Below are 15,606 nucleotides of genomic sequence, written 5' to 3' on the forward strand. Positions count from 1 at the left end.
TGAGTAGCCAGGCAGGTGCAGGAACAGGTGTGTGGGAGTGGACAGATGGCTATGTGTGAGTAGTCAGCAACTGAACTGTAGCATACACGACTCTACTCCAGTGGTCGAATGCACAGAGGCAGAGGTGGCCAAGCAACCTGCATGTACAAGGGGGGACCCAAAAGTAACCGGACTCTAATGCTGCACATCGTGTACTTGTAGTAGTAGGTTGCGCCACCAGAGGGTTGTAGTAGGAGCTCTGCTGAGTCATTCTGCCACACGCCATCACCCAGCAGTGAGAAGTGTGGTTTCTTTGGCAGTTCTTTGAGTGTGTGTACAGTGCAGACATGACACGAGGAAATGGCTAGTTCTTACGAACAACATGTGGCAGTGATGTTTTTTTTCTTGCTCGGCAAGAACGGAGCAGAAACTTTTGCGATGATTCAGGCAACCTACAAAGACCATGCTCTTAGTAAAATACAAGTGTACGAATGGTTTTCTTGGTTTAAAAAGGGAGAAATGGTGGTTGAAGATCAGTCCCATTCCGGTCGACCTTCAACTGCTTGAAGCACAGACAACATCGACAAAATCTGTGATCTCGTCAATGAAGATCAACGCAAGACAATCGACCAACTCGAGAACTTGTCTGGGTTGCCCTGGAGCTCAATTCAGTGCATCTTGACCATCTATTTGGGGTGCGAAGAGTGGCAGCAAAATTCGTACCGAAGCTTCTTACCGGAGATCAAAGGGATTGTCGCGTTCAAGCCTGTCTCGAAATGAAGGACGCATTCAAAAATGATCCACATTTTTTCAACAAAATCATTACAGGTGATGAGTCATTGTACTATGGATACGATCCAGAAAGTAAACAACAGTCATCACAATGGAAGTCACCTGGCCCACCTCGACCATAAAAAGCTTGACAAGTGAAATCGAATGTGAAAACGATGTTGTTCTGTTTTTTTGACTTCAAAGGGATCGTACACTCTGAATTTGCCCCTGTAAACCAGACAGTACACCTACAATTCTATTTGGAGGTTATGAAATGGCTTCGCAGAAGTTTGTCGTGAAAACATCCGGCTTTGTGGGATTCTGGTGTGTGGTTCCTGCATCATGACAACGCTACCGCGCACAGAGCTCTCAGCATTCTACCAGTTTTTGGCCTCAACAAAGACGACTACCTTGATCCATGCACCCTATTCGCCTGATTTAGCACCTTCGAACTTCTTCCTATTCCCGAGGATGAAAAGAGACTTGAGAGGGAAGCGTTTTGTGAATGTGGAAGACGTAAAACGCAATGCCATGAAAGTGCTAGCAGGTATCAAAGAGGATGAATTTAAAAGGTGCTTCGAACACTGGAATGAACGTTTGGACTAGTGTATTAATGCTAATGGAGAGTACTTCGAAGGAGATTAAGGCTGTATTTGAAAACAATGTAGTATATGCTTTCTAGAAAGAAATTCCTGTTATTTTTGGGTCCCCCCTCATATGCAGAATCAGCACTTCATTCGTTTAGCAGGTTCCAGCAGAATGTATTTAACAGGCCTGTCTGGTGCATAGCTCACATTACCTTGCCTGCCTGTGAGTGCCCTTGTCCCATGGGGTTGGTTGGAACAGTCTAGTAGAGGCGGTGACCTGGACAGGGTTGCAACTCAAAGCTGGACCATTAACATTCGCTTTGAAGAGTTGTTCTGATGTTATAATCAGTGTTCTCTTGACAGCGCTGTGAGGCGAGTTAATATGGGACTTCAGATTGAGCTGATGACTACTGATGAGGCACACAGTTTGATGGTGGTAGTTGAGTGTGTTCATAAGTCTAGCCGGCACGGAGATCCTAACGCTATGGCTGCTCAGGGGGAACTGGGTTCGGTTGCGGCGGCGGCCGATTTAAATACCCTCCGCCCACGGCGCGCTCCCTCCGCCGTCCGCGCCCCACGCCACCGTAGCGCGGTGGAACAGATTGCGACGGCGTCTGAGATGACGTCGGTGTGATGGCTCTGTCCGCCATGGTCGTCACAACTATGCGTTTGCTCGATTTACTCTTGATTAACCCAATCGCTGGTTCCCAAGCCTTGCTAAGATTATAGTCACAGTCACGGTTTATGAGGTCGTCACTGGTGCGAATTTCGATGGCCTCCCTAACAACACTGTCCCAGTATCTCGACGTCTGCTGTCCCAGTATCTCGACGTCTGTACCAGAATCCTCGTGCGGTCATACTCCATAGCGTGATTTTCCGACAAACAATGTTCAGCGACCGCCGACTTGCTCGGATACATCAGTCTAGTTGGCCAAATACCTGACGGGAATATTAAGTCCTTATGTGGGTAAATGCCCTCATCACATCCGTAATTCTGTGGATTTTGTTAAACACCTTGATAGCTTCAGGTTGGATGAGTCAGATATCATGGTGAGTTTTGACGTCGTTTCCTTGTTTACGAGGGTACCCCTGCGAGAGTCGCTAGAGTTGATTGGTCAGAGGTTTGACGAGAATACCACTGAACTTTTTAGGCATGTCCTGACTTCCACGTATTTTCTTTTTAATGGAGAATACTACAAACAAACGGAAGGAGTCGCCATGGGTAGCCCACTCTCACCGGTGGTAGCGAATTTGTACATGGAGAACTTCGAGGAGTAAGCCCTGTCGTCATCCGAATGGAAACCTACTTGCTTTTTCAGTTACGTGGACGACACGTTCGTCATCTGGCTACATGGTATGGATAAACTCCTTGACTTCCTTACACATCTAAACTCCTTACACCTCAACATCAAATTCACTATGGAGACTGAAACGGATGGTAAATTACCTTTCCTTGACGTCTTGGTCAGGAGAAGGGCTGACGGCACCCTAGGTCATGGGGTGTATCAAAAGACAACACACACTGATGCACGCAGACAGCTGCCACCACCCTTCACAGAGGAATGGGGTACTTAAAACTCTTGTACATAGGGTGCGCACTATCTCTGACACAGAGAGTCTACCCCAGGAATTGGAACATCTGAGAACTGTATTTCGAAAAAATGGGTACTCAGAGTGGCAGATCCAACGTGCTCTCCGCCCAACCACTGCATCACAACCTCTTGAGATGGATGAAGTCACAAGGGAGGAGGTAGGCACTGCATTTATTCCATACACAGGCGCACTCTCGGGGAAAATCGCCCGCATTCTGAAGAAACACCGGGTCGGAACTGTATTTTGTCCTCCGAATAAAACTCGTGCACTGGTTGGAAGCGCCAAAGATGACCTCGGTTTGAGGAAGGCCGGCGTGTACCAGATTCCGTGTCAATGTGGCAAGTCGTATATTGGTCAGACGATGCGTACCGTCGAGGATCGATGCCGTGAACACCAGAGGCACACTCGACTGATGTATCCAAGCAAGTCGGCGGTCGCTGAACATTGTTTGTTGGAAAATCGCGCTATGGAGTATGACCGCATGAGGATTCTGGTACAGACGTCGAGATACTGGGACAGCGTTGTTAGGGAGGCCATCGAAATTCGCACCAGTGATGACCTCATAAACCGTGACTGTGGCTATAATCTTAGCAAGGCTTGGGAACCAGCGATTGGGTTAATCAAGAGTAAATCGAGCAAACGCATAGTTGTGATGACCACTGCGGACAGAGTCATCACACCGACGTCATCTCAGACGCCGTCGCAATCTGTTCCACCGCGCTACGGTGGCGCGGGGCGCGGACGTCGGAGGGAGCGCGCCGCGGGCGGAGGGTATTTAAATCGGCCGCCGCCGCGACCGAACCCAGTTCCCCCTGAACAGCCATAGCGTACGGATCTCCATGCTGCCGCGTTCACAGGAGCTCAGTCCGTCAGTTCACCTGATGATGGCGACATGTTTGATCGCCGAAATATTGTGCCTGTTGGACACTATACACCGGCAGTACACCCGTGGATATTTTGATTATCAAATACTCCGGGAGAAACTCAAGAATCACATAACCATTTCCAGTGAGCGATTGCTTCAGTTGGACCAGAGGACCCAGACTATGCTGTTTAAACAAAGCCTACACCATTATGGAGCCACCAACAGCTCGCACAGAGCCTTGTTGACAACTTGAGTCCACGGCTTCGTGGGGCCTGTGTCGCACTCGAATCCTACCATCAGCCCTTACCAACTGAAACTGGGACTCATCTGACCAGGTCACAGTTTTCCAGCCATGTAGGATTCAACTGATAGAAGCACAAGCCCAGGAGAGGTGCTGCAGGTGATGTCATGCTGTTAGCAAGGGCCCTCGCATTTGTCATCTTCTGCCATAGCCCATTAACACCAAATTTTCCCACCTATCCTAACAGATACATTTGTCATATGTCCCAAATTGATTTCTGCAGTTATTTCACACAGTGTTGCTCATCTGTTAGCACTGACAACTCTATGCAGATGGCACTGCTCTTGGCCGTTAAGCGAAGGCCATCGGCCACTGCATTGTCCTCGATGAGAGGTAATGGCTCGAAACTTGGCATTCTCAGAATGCTCTTGACATTGTGGATCTTGGAATACTTAACTCCCTAATAGTTTTGCTAAATGGAGTGTCCATCCGTCTAGCTCCAACTACCATTCCATGTTCAAAGTCTATTAATTCCCGTCATGTGGACATAATCACGTTGGTAACCTTTACGCATGAATCACCTGAGTACAGATGACAGCTCCACCAATGCATTGCCCTTTTATACCTCATGTACACAATACTACTGCCATCTATATATGTGCATATTGATATCCTGTGACTTTTATCTTCTTAGTGTATATTCCAATCACTGCAGAATGACTAAGTGATCATCCAGTCCTTTCTCTTCAATTCCTATAAGCAGGAGATGTAATCTTCCAGCAGAATGATGCCTATGCACATTAACAGGCCTCTCTTCTATTGAGTGTGTCAGGGACAGTACATGGCCCAGTCTGCCTAAACCATAATACCCATTTAAGTACAGCGTATTAATTTGATAATATATGAATTACGTCTGGTTTCATGCTGAATTTTTACTTCAATGTGTTTATTTTCCATTTCCTGCTAGTTTATGTATAGCTATGACTCTTAGTTCAAGTGTGGAACAGGTTCTCACCATAAAATTTTCACTTCAGAGTCAGATGATAACACAAGAGTGATCACAAACAAGAGTGACATGTCAGCAATGACATGAGATATCAGTATTGAATTTGAAGCATTGGGAACAGAATTTATACTCTTTTGTCTTCTTTTAATCTTTTCTTGTTTAGGTCTTTGGTGAAAGAAAGCCAGAGAAAGACGATACACTTATGAAATTAGAGTTTAGGAGAGAGAGAGCAAACAATAATGTGTGCTCTTGGATTTGTTGATTAATTTCTTTTGTTGTGTGAGATACATTCCCTTCCGATGCAGTCCAGTTGAAAATACAATCTGAATTAACTGTCTGCAGGTGTATATTATATTGTTGACACTTGTAAGGTCTAAGTATGATATTTAAGTGAAAGTCTACTCACCAGGCTTTATCTATCTATCTACCCATCAGAGTCCAAAAGCACTTAAACACAATATAATCCCAAAACTGCAATCTAATATTAAGGATAGGGAGTATTTCATGCTTTGTGAGTCCAGCAGTTAAAAACAAGTCTTCCGTGTCATAGAGTTCACTCAGATTACTGAAAACCAATGAGTGTTCCGAGTCCTTTGTTGCCACACATTCAAAAAGTTAATCACTAATAATCCAGTTCTTCAAATTAATTTTTCACATTGTCACTCCTGTTCTGAGTCTGTTGAGGGTCTTCCGGGTGCTCTATTGGAGATGGCAACCTGATGATAGTTTCTCTTTTGCTGTACATAATCCTCCAGGGAACTTTATTCTCCACAGATCAGTTTGGCAGGCTTCTGCTGAAGTTGAAATTTGTGCTGCTGTAAGGAGGAAGCTTTCCCAGGATTTCAATCAAGATGGATAAGCATAAGTTCCAAACAATGAATGCCTTGAATTTGTTTCTTGATTTTTCTTTTCAGTCACTGCTGCTATCTGTCTTCCTACATCTGAAGGTGCTACTCTTATGAGTGGGAATATTTTATTGACTGGTGCTGCCCTTAGGCATCCTATGAATATGTGGCTGGTCTCATGGAGAGCCACATCAGTTTGATTAACAGGTGCAGAGTTCCTCCAGACTGAAGTGGCATACTCTGCATCAGAGAGACACAGAGCAAGAGCAGATGTGTAGAGGGTGCTGGAGTGAACACAGTCATTTCTATTAGGCCCTGTCCAGGTGAAGTTCAGCTTCCTTCTCGCATAGGTGGAATGATGCACACACTTGAGTTTCAACTGTATTGAGTTTCAAGTACTTGGTGTCTAGTAGATAGGAGTTATTTGACTGGAGATGACGGGTTGGATTCTGCTTCTTCATTTGTTCCTCCTTGAGCAGCAGCAGCTGTTTCATCTGCATACGCGAAGAACTCGGTTCAAGTGTTGACAGATTGACCATTGGTATGTATATAATATAATATCAGAGCCAGCACATTTATTTGGGGAAGACAATTTTTCTACATTCTCTATCTGTTCTTTCTGTTATTTACAGTGATCAAAAATCACCTATTCTCCAGCACACACTGAACAAACTGTGGTAGTCCTTAGTTGTTGTATGCAGTTTCGTGCTAGTTTATTATGATTCACAATGTCATAAGCAACCCCTGCAATCTGCTTTGTTCCATATCCTTCCTTGATGTGCTGGATTAGATTAATACATAAAATTGAGTAAGACTATATCAATTCAAAGGAACAGTCATAACAAATAAATAAAAATATGAAAACTTGAAATGCGTAAGTAAGTAAAGTAAACAAAAGTGAATGGTAATTAATTCAAATTATATGTGTGTGACCTTAAGAACCACACTGCGAAGGAGATAACCACGTGACACACGAGTTCCCTCCCAATCCCTCTGATAGGAGGCAGACATTCAAAGAAAACCTGAAATCATCACTCAAAATAAAGGGCAAGTCTGTGTGAAAGCCACATGCTGCACTTTTGTGTGTAAACTAAGGAGACATTTTCAAAATGTGTCTTAGAAGTATTTGTACTCTACAAGCATTGCACAGTATGTCCTTAAGTCAAATGAAAAATGGAATATCAACCTTTTCATACTTAATATTTGTAAATTGACCTTTATGCATCTATGCTTCCCTAGTGAAACTATGAAATGAAAGTTTTATTCATGAGCTCTGTTCCCAAATTCCCACTGACACTGTGTTCTGCAGACATCTCTTGTATTCAGCAGTTACTTTGCTGACAGTGGTTTTATTATTAGAGGTAACAATGCTTGTTTTTGTCGTCCCGTTTTTATCACTAACTTGTCCCCTGCTGTTGTTTTTAGTAAACAAAGATTCCCAGTGGTCTCGCTATGTTATGACACATGATGCAGGATCTCTAGATACTTCAGCTAGATTTTCAGTTGGCCTTAAGTAATCATTTATGCTAATGTGGAGTATATAAGAACCAGCAACAATGTATCATCATATCGGTGGTGGACCTAGTGGTAGTTTAAGCACTGAATGCCAGTGACAGTTTCACTTTATGGCCTTATGTGCTGTGGTATCACCTGCTTTAGCAAGCTCTGCTGTACATGGAAATAATGTCAGCAAATGGATGTATGACACTAGATCAGGCATGCTGCAATAAAGTACACATTTTCATCCTCCTTTTGGATCTAGACTTTAAACAAACAAAGGCAAAATTAAAAGTACATGAAGAACATATTTCTGTTGATTGTTGTGTTGTTTTAATGTATAAATTATCACATATTATTACTTTTCACGAGACATATACAATTGATCAGGGGTGTGTGTGTCACTCAAAACACAGTGTCTCAGAAAATGAAGAAATAAAATAAGAAAGGATTTGTAAACTTTTATTGGCTGAGTTACATTTTATAATCCTACCTTGATGATACTGAATAACTTAAAAATTTTGTTTTTGCTTCATAGTGAGAGCACACTTTCATTAGTCAGCCATATAACAGCTTTGTATTGAGACCACACTCTCATTGGTCTTCAAATACATTGTAGTACAAGAGGGAGAGGGGTAAAGATATATTTGTTGCAAATTGTGAGAAAATGAACTCCATTCAGAAAGTAAGTATAATATGTAATTTATGTCACAGTTGCATTGCAAATATGAAAGTGTGACTTTGCACCAATCAGTGGAGGGCCGTTAACAGGATAGAGACTTTATTGGTAAGGATGAAAACACTCAAGAAGAATGAGCTGCAACAAAAATTAAAAACTCCAGCACATGTGAGGTGTACACAGTTATATAGTTTTTAAATGTAGAAAATTTATCAGACTTTGAAATTAACCACCAAGTTTTCCATGAGCAGATTGTGAGTGTGTCAGATTAATAGTTATATAGTTTTTAAATGTAGAAAATTTATCAGACTTTGAAATTAACCACCAAGTTTTCCATGAGCAGATTGTGAGTGTGTCAGATTAATAGAACAGTGTTTGTGATTAAAAAAGATAGTGGGCAGCTACCTCTGTAGAGGCAGTCATCACACATATCAAGCTAGTTCATTAGTCATGACATTGGTACTTACTTTGGAATGAGGCAGCAAGAAACATTTTTTTCATCTTCATAATATTTTGAACTTTGAATTTTCCTCCTCTTTCATTTAAAACATTATAGTATTATAAAATAGCTGTACTTTTCATTTGTGGAGCAAATGCCTAGAAGAAAAATTTATGTTATTATAGTCATACTCAGTTTATGAAGATATTTCATGACTTGTCAGTGGAAGAAGTCTCATTGTTTAAGATGCGATATGAGAGTTATGCTTTGCATCCCTCTCTTTAGTGCTGAATGTAGCCTACAGAAATACAAGTACTGCTTTCAGCCACCATCGGAAATTAAAAATGGTATGAACAAACATTTATGCTGTTGAACACAGCTTCCTTTCTTGTTTTACTGCTTCAGTATTCAAATCAGATTTTTCGAAACTAGGTGGCAAGAATAAAGCAAAGATGAAAACATTGTACTGATTAATCCCATAATGGCCCGTAGCTGAACCTTGGACAATACCATCAGTGAATAAGAAATAATAATCAAATTTTTTGATGAAATTGAAGGAAAGCTTTTTCAAAAACTGTTATCAAAATTTGTATTACATCCAAGCTTCTATTTTAACTTTTCTCGAGCTGACATCTGGCAATATTCCTGAACCTTTGTCTGTAATTAAGTTTTTTGGCTTTATAAGGAACTGAGGAAATATAAATACAATGGTGAGTGAAATAAATGCTATATTTTTTGTATTTTAGCATTCCACTCTTCAGAAATATAAGTACTCTTATTTTTGTAAGAGAGAACAAGGAATAATTCAGGAAAATTTCATGATACTGGCTTAGACACTTCATTCATCTGACGTTAAACCATGTAAATTCTCAATAAAACGAAACTAGTAGCTTGAAATTATTCCAGCTGTAACTATCCCAGCTTATTGTCCATCTGTTCAGTAGGATATACATCCTGCCTTAACTTTCATAGAATGTTGTTGTTCATTGCTGTAGCATTTTTACAAATAGCACTTGAATATCAACAAGTCTCATGATCAGTACATCACTTGAAGATCAACAAGTCTCATGATCAGCACAAACATAATGGGAACTCGCAGTCTTGCTGTGCCAAATGTCTGTCTGTGGCTCTTGCCCTATTGCATGTTGTGGCTGTGATTATGCAGCATTGTGATGAAGAGCTTACGAGTGATTCTTAAGTCTGAGATGACTGACTGTAATCTCTTACAGCAAACTACTTGGTCTGTTCTGTGGAAGAAAAGACAAAGGGAGACAGATGATTCTCCATGTCAGCTTTGTTTGTTATTTGTCTCAGATTTTCTGATTGCTGTTGCAGATTTGCATTTTGTGTGCTCATTGCTTCCCACATTGTCTTCTATTAGATCTCACAAATTTGACATTTGCAGTGGACATACAGTAGAATAAAACTAATGTACAGAGGCGAATGTGTGTATTTAAAAATGTTTTTGCTTCTCAGTAGCCAGGTATTTTGTGAGCACAGCACTGTAATGTCTTCCTGACTGTGATTATCTGAACAAGTTTGTGTATGTTGTATGAGTGGTGGTATGTCTTCACATTAACTTTATTACCAATGAGGATATAACGGTAGGTAACATGTTTTCTATTGTTCTACAGATACAAATGTTCCCCCACCTCATGTACCAATTAGAAGGATATTCATGTGAAGTAGTCCATGTTACCTCCAAGTCTGTGCATTGTAATTTTGCATATTTATTGGAGACTGCTCAATATATATAACTGACTAGTAGAACTTTACCATGGCTAACATGTCACAACATTTGAACTCAACAATCTAATGTATTACATGTTTCAAAGTTTCAGATATATTTTGGTAGGTCACTACTTTTTGTTGTTGTAAAACTGAAGACTATTCATAGTGTGTTTAGAAGGATTAACATGTCTTTCATGCACGTGCAGTTACTCATAAATATTACTAAGTACAGAATACGTTGACTTCAGTATCTTAAAATGTCTATTAAAACTATGCACAGAGGATGCACACAACTGCAATTTTTTGTTTGTGTTCAAAGATTCTAGATATGAAAAATGTGCTGGTGGTAGTAACTCGTTGGTACGGCGGCATACTCCTGGGACCAGACAGATTTCGACATATTAACAATGCTGCTCGGCAAGTACTGGAGCAAGGTGGATTTGTACAAAAAAGTGATACAAACCAACACAGAAAAAAGAAGAAATGACGTTCTGCTGTTCCAGGAATTATTTGGTACTTATGGATGTAAATAAACAACTTTGTTGAACATTAATCGCCTTTTTCTACTCGTATTAACCAGTTGTGAAGCTTCAACAATACTTACATGAATTGTTGGGAATGGAAATGACAGTTTGAGGTTTCTGCAGAGTAGCCGTTAAATGTATACTCTCTTCTTCCCACTTTTTACCACACAACTACACTTTTAATTGTGTGCAAACGTAAACCATTCAGCATTTTGCAACCTGTCTAAGTCAGTGGCTTCCTCTTTTCTTTTTCTCTGCAATACTGCAGATATTGCCACAGTTCAGTTACTGTACTTCATGTAAGTATGAGTGAAATGTAATTGTTTCTTCATTTTCCTACTGTTGTACTTAGCTGCATCCAATACGGTAAGGATGGGCTGCAAATATTGTGGCGCCTGTGGTAGCACTTGTACACAGAAAGAGTATCAGGAACTTTTGGTTGTTTTTGTTTAATTATACAATGATATAATTTTTGTATGGTTAAAGTTCAGCAGAATCACCTCAACTTTGAATTTACAGCTTTCTCATCCATTCAGCAGTCTATGGTACAGATCTGAATAATAAATTATGCGACTTGACTTCACTGTGACCTGGTATTCACTTGTGTAAGGTTTTCATTTACTTAATACAGCTAAGTCCGTGTCAGTGTGTTATTGTCACATTTAGTCCAGAAACAAAATGTAAAAATATACTGCAAATGGAAAATATGATTAAAAATATTGGATTGGTTTTCATGCAGGATATGCAGCAAAATGAGGATAATGGAATGTAGTCGAATTAAGTTGGGTGATGCTGAGGGAATTAAGATTAGGAAATGAGACACTTAAAGTAGTAAAGGAGTTTTGCTACTTGGGGAGCAAAATAACTGATGATGGTCAAAGTAGAGAGGATATAAAATGTAGACTGGCAATGGCAAGGAAAGCGTTTCTGAAGAAGGGAAATTTGTTAACATCGAGTATTGATTTAAGTGTGAGGAAGTCATTTCTGAAAGTATTTGTGTGGAGTGTAGCCATGTATGGAAGTGAAACATGGACGATAAATAGTTTGGACAAGAAGAGAATAGAAGCTTTTGAAATGTGGTGCTACAGAAGAATGCTGAAGATTAGGTGGGTAGATCACATAACTAATGAGGAAGTATTGAATAGGATTGGGGAGAAGATAAGTTTGTGGCACAACTTGACCAGAAGAAGGAATCGGTTGGTAGGATATGTTCTGAGGCATCAAGGGACCACCAATTTAGTATTGGAGGGCAGCGTGAAGGGTAAAAATCGTAGAGGGAGACCAAGAGATGAATACACTAAGCAGATTCAGAAGGATGTAGGTTGCAGTAGGTACTGTGAGATGAAGAAGCTTGTACAGGATAGAGTAGCATGGAGAGCTGCATCAAACCAGTCTCAGGACTGAAGACCACAACAACATGCAGACAGTTTCATTAAAAATGCTTCTTTCACAGAACTACACCTCATTGTCTGCTTCTGTGGCATACTGCAAAACGACTCTGTTGTAATTTCACAGAAATCTTCCGTCTTAAGTAATTCTATAACAACTGAAATATATATGTTTTTCAGATTTTGTGGTTAATTTTATGTACTTTCCTTATTACTTCTTACAATAAAGCTGAAGATCATCAGACTTACTTTTATGCATACCAGAAGATCAATTTGTAGGATAAATGATGATGCTTGATACTACTTCCAATGATGCTTTGAAGTTCTTAATATAATAATAGATTAATGCCTGTCATTTTCCTTATAATACTATAGTGCTTATTCTTTGCACAGTGTCCATATGTGCCACACAACATTACATTGTTCTCTGATATGTATGACATAGTCGGTTCTCAACTCACTGTCTAACTATCTCGTTGGTTCTTGATTCCTACTATTTATAGTGGCACCTTATGGTGGTAATTAAGAACTTCATGTTTTTCATCAGTTACAAGTAATTGGTAATCTGAATAATAATACTGTCTGAAATCAGTCTAAACTGGAGTTTTGAGACTAATAATTTACACAAAATAATTTGTATTCTGAAAAGGCTAGACTGCTGCTCACCATGAAGATGACACAGTGAGTTGCAACAAACAGGCTGCTACAGATTGAGTTTTCGGCCAAAGCCTCCTTTGGAAAGGAAACACACACACACACCCCCCTCTCTCTCTCTCTTTTGCTTCTGAAGCCCAAAGTGATTAGTTTCACTGTTGAAACAAGAAAAGCTGTTAGTGTACTGAAGGAAAAGGTTGAAATCATGAATTCCATTGAACAATATGTTTCTGGTTCTGAAATATTGCAGGAACGAACACAGCATTATGGCAGCATGGTGCAGTTTTCAAACATGATTTAATGTTCCAAAAAGATTTAATGTGAAATCCATTATAACTGCCATTTACAAGCTCTTTGTTCAATTCAAATGGATAGACAGCATGGCTGATGATCTAGTGGATGGCCTTAGACGAACTGTAGCTAGTTCTGACAATGTAGCCAAAGTTTCTAGACTTATTCAGCAACAACCAATGAAATCAGTCAAAGGAATTGGAATTTCAGCACACATACAATACTGAGCATTGCAATTTTTGAACAGTTTGTTGCCATGCAGCAAGTGTTGGAGAATCGACCAGCCACCAAGTGGTTTGTGGGCTCCAACCACATCACACTGAACAGGTGTTTTGCTTTCATGATGAATAATTCAGAATTAGAGTCATTGCATTTGAGTATTCCAGATTTACTGATGCAGGCCTGGATTGGCCTCCATGTTCACCCAATCTGTCTCCTTGTGACTACTTTTTGTGTGACTTATTGGAAGATCCTGCCTGCTGCAGCTATCCCACCATGCTGGATGAGCTTGAATCATTGATCTGTGTGGCAACTGAATCCTTTTCCATTGAGACACTACCAGATGTGCTGGTGAATTTCATTGTTCATTTGCATCATTTCTCTGGTGGAAGTGGTGGACATTTGGAAAAGTGTTATAACTTCAAGTTGAACAAATATATTTCAAGGATGATGCGATACATGAAAGTCACAGATCAAGTAAACAGAGTAAGAGTCACAACAAAAAGATTATGATGTGATTGCAAAAGCTGCCTGCAGAGGACAAGTTTATTAATCCATGCTGATACAAACTGTACTACAGGACCTTAAAAAAGGAGCTTTTGCAACTAATACTCCAAAATTTATGTATAAAATTTTTACAGCTTTAACAAAAAAATATACTGATTGTTGTATTCTGCTATGAGTCTTTGTTTTCATGTTTTTTTTTTTAATTTTAAAATTAGTCTTTTATTGGACACCATGAATTAAAAGTAACAGTTAGAATATAAAGTATGGGTTACAATATTAGGTTGCAGAAATATGGTAATGTCCCAAAATCTGATCTTATTTAACAAATAACTTTAAAAATATAGAATATTGGGAGAAAATAATTACTTTTTCACAATCAGCAAAAATCGGCCTACAAATCTGACTAGGTCTATTCATAAAATTGGCTGTCATGTTGGCATTTGTAGCTTCCTCCATTTCTGAAATTTCCTTAGGATTTTTAGACTTTTGCCTAGTGATGCATTTATAAAATAATTGCTTCACAAAGTTCATGATCAAGAACTTTATTACTGTAATAATAAGACTTTAAAACACCACAAGAGCTGAAAAAGTTGACAAACATGTGTACCCGTGCAGTGAAATCAAAATTTTCCATTTATAAAAAGAAAACTCTTTCCTGAGGAAGCAGCCATCGGTTGCGAGGGCTTGAATTTTGTGTGTATGTTTGTGTTTGTTTGTGTGTCTATCGACCTGCCCGCACCTTTGTTTGGTGGGTCACATCGGCTTTGTTTTTGGATGTATAAACTAGATTGAAGATTGATTGTAGCAAGTTAAGCTGTTTGAAATGGAGTTTACATGCAAAAAACGTTTCTCAAGCAGAGGGTTGATTGAGAACAATGGATATATGCATGTTGGTAATAACTAAGAGAGAGATGCACAAACATATGGATCAAGAAACAATCTAGATTGGAAGTCTCATTTGTGATTAATCAAAATAAAGTGGAGGTGGTTGGAACACACAGCCAAGCAAATGGATGCTAGATGGACTAAGGAAATCTTTGCTGGATTTTAAAAGAAAAAACCAAAGCTGGTGACCTGATTGAATGTGGCCAATTGACATCAGAAATCATGCAGGACCAAAATGGACGCATGCACAGATGAAGTCTGGATTCATGGGGAAGTTTAGAGGGTGCATTTAACCAGAAAGTGGATGTCAGCTGGATGATGATGATGTTGAAAGTAAGGATTTAGCAATACTTAGATATAGTACCCTCATAGGATGGCCATGGGAATACAGTAAATTATATGTGCATTCTCTGAAAACAATAATTATTCTCTAATGTGTATTTTCTGGTGGAACAGTTCCTGGTGTTAACAGTTTTTTTAATCTCTTAAAGTCACTTGCTGCTAGCAAGATCGCTCACATGAAAGTAAGTGGTTATTTTAAATTCCTTCTGATACTAACAAGGAAACACCATCAACTTGACATCGTATTTTGAGGAGAAAAAGCACACATGCAAGGTATCAGCCCTAGTAATCCAATCCCATATGAAAATTGGGGCTATAGCTCTTACAGTAAGCAGTTATGATTTTCTAAAAGCACAGCTTTTAATCATGCATTCACACTGGTTATCATTCACTCGTCCCCCTGCACCACTTAATGTCCACGTGCGAGGTACTGTGCAATGGAAGGAATAAGTTTGTAAAATATTATTTTGATGTTGTAATATGTAGTGTTCATTGTGTCAAAGTACGTGGTTTACAACATGTAGATGGTGCCAGAGATTTCTTTGCTTTGAACATTTTTATAT

At 39.8% G+C, this 15,606-nt stretch overlaps 1 protein-coding gene across 3 annotated transcripts in view; it reads left to right on the plus strand.

Moving 5' to 3' along the window:
• LOC126334371 (protein IMPACT-like) overlaps positions 1-15,606 on the plus strand; it is a 72,458-nt gene that overhangs the window by 35,087 nt on the left and 21,765 nt on the right. For 2 of the 3 annotated variants that reach the window (XM_049996829.1, XM_049996830.1), the window contains exon 5: positions 10,553-10,746. In XM_049996829.1, coding sequence (XP_049852786.1) covers positions 10,553-10,720 — 168 coding nt within the window. In that variant the 3' untranslated portion in view covers positions 10,721-10,746. Of the gene's footprint in view, positions 1-10,552; positions 10,787-15,606 lie in introns of those variants that run through there. The other variant, XM_049996828.1, reaches the window with a different exon arrangement.

This window comes from Schistocerca gregaria, chromosome 2 (assembly GCF_023897955.1).
Source record: "Schistocerca gregaria isolate iqSchGreg1 chromosome 2, iqSchGreg1.2, whole genome shotgun sequence".
Taxonomy (NCBI): Eukaryota; Metazoa; Arthropoda; class Insecta; order Orthoptera; family Acrididae; genus Schistocerca; species Schistocerca gregaria.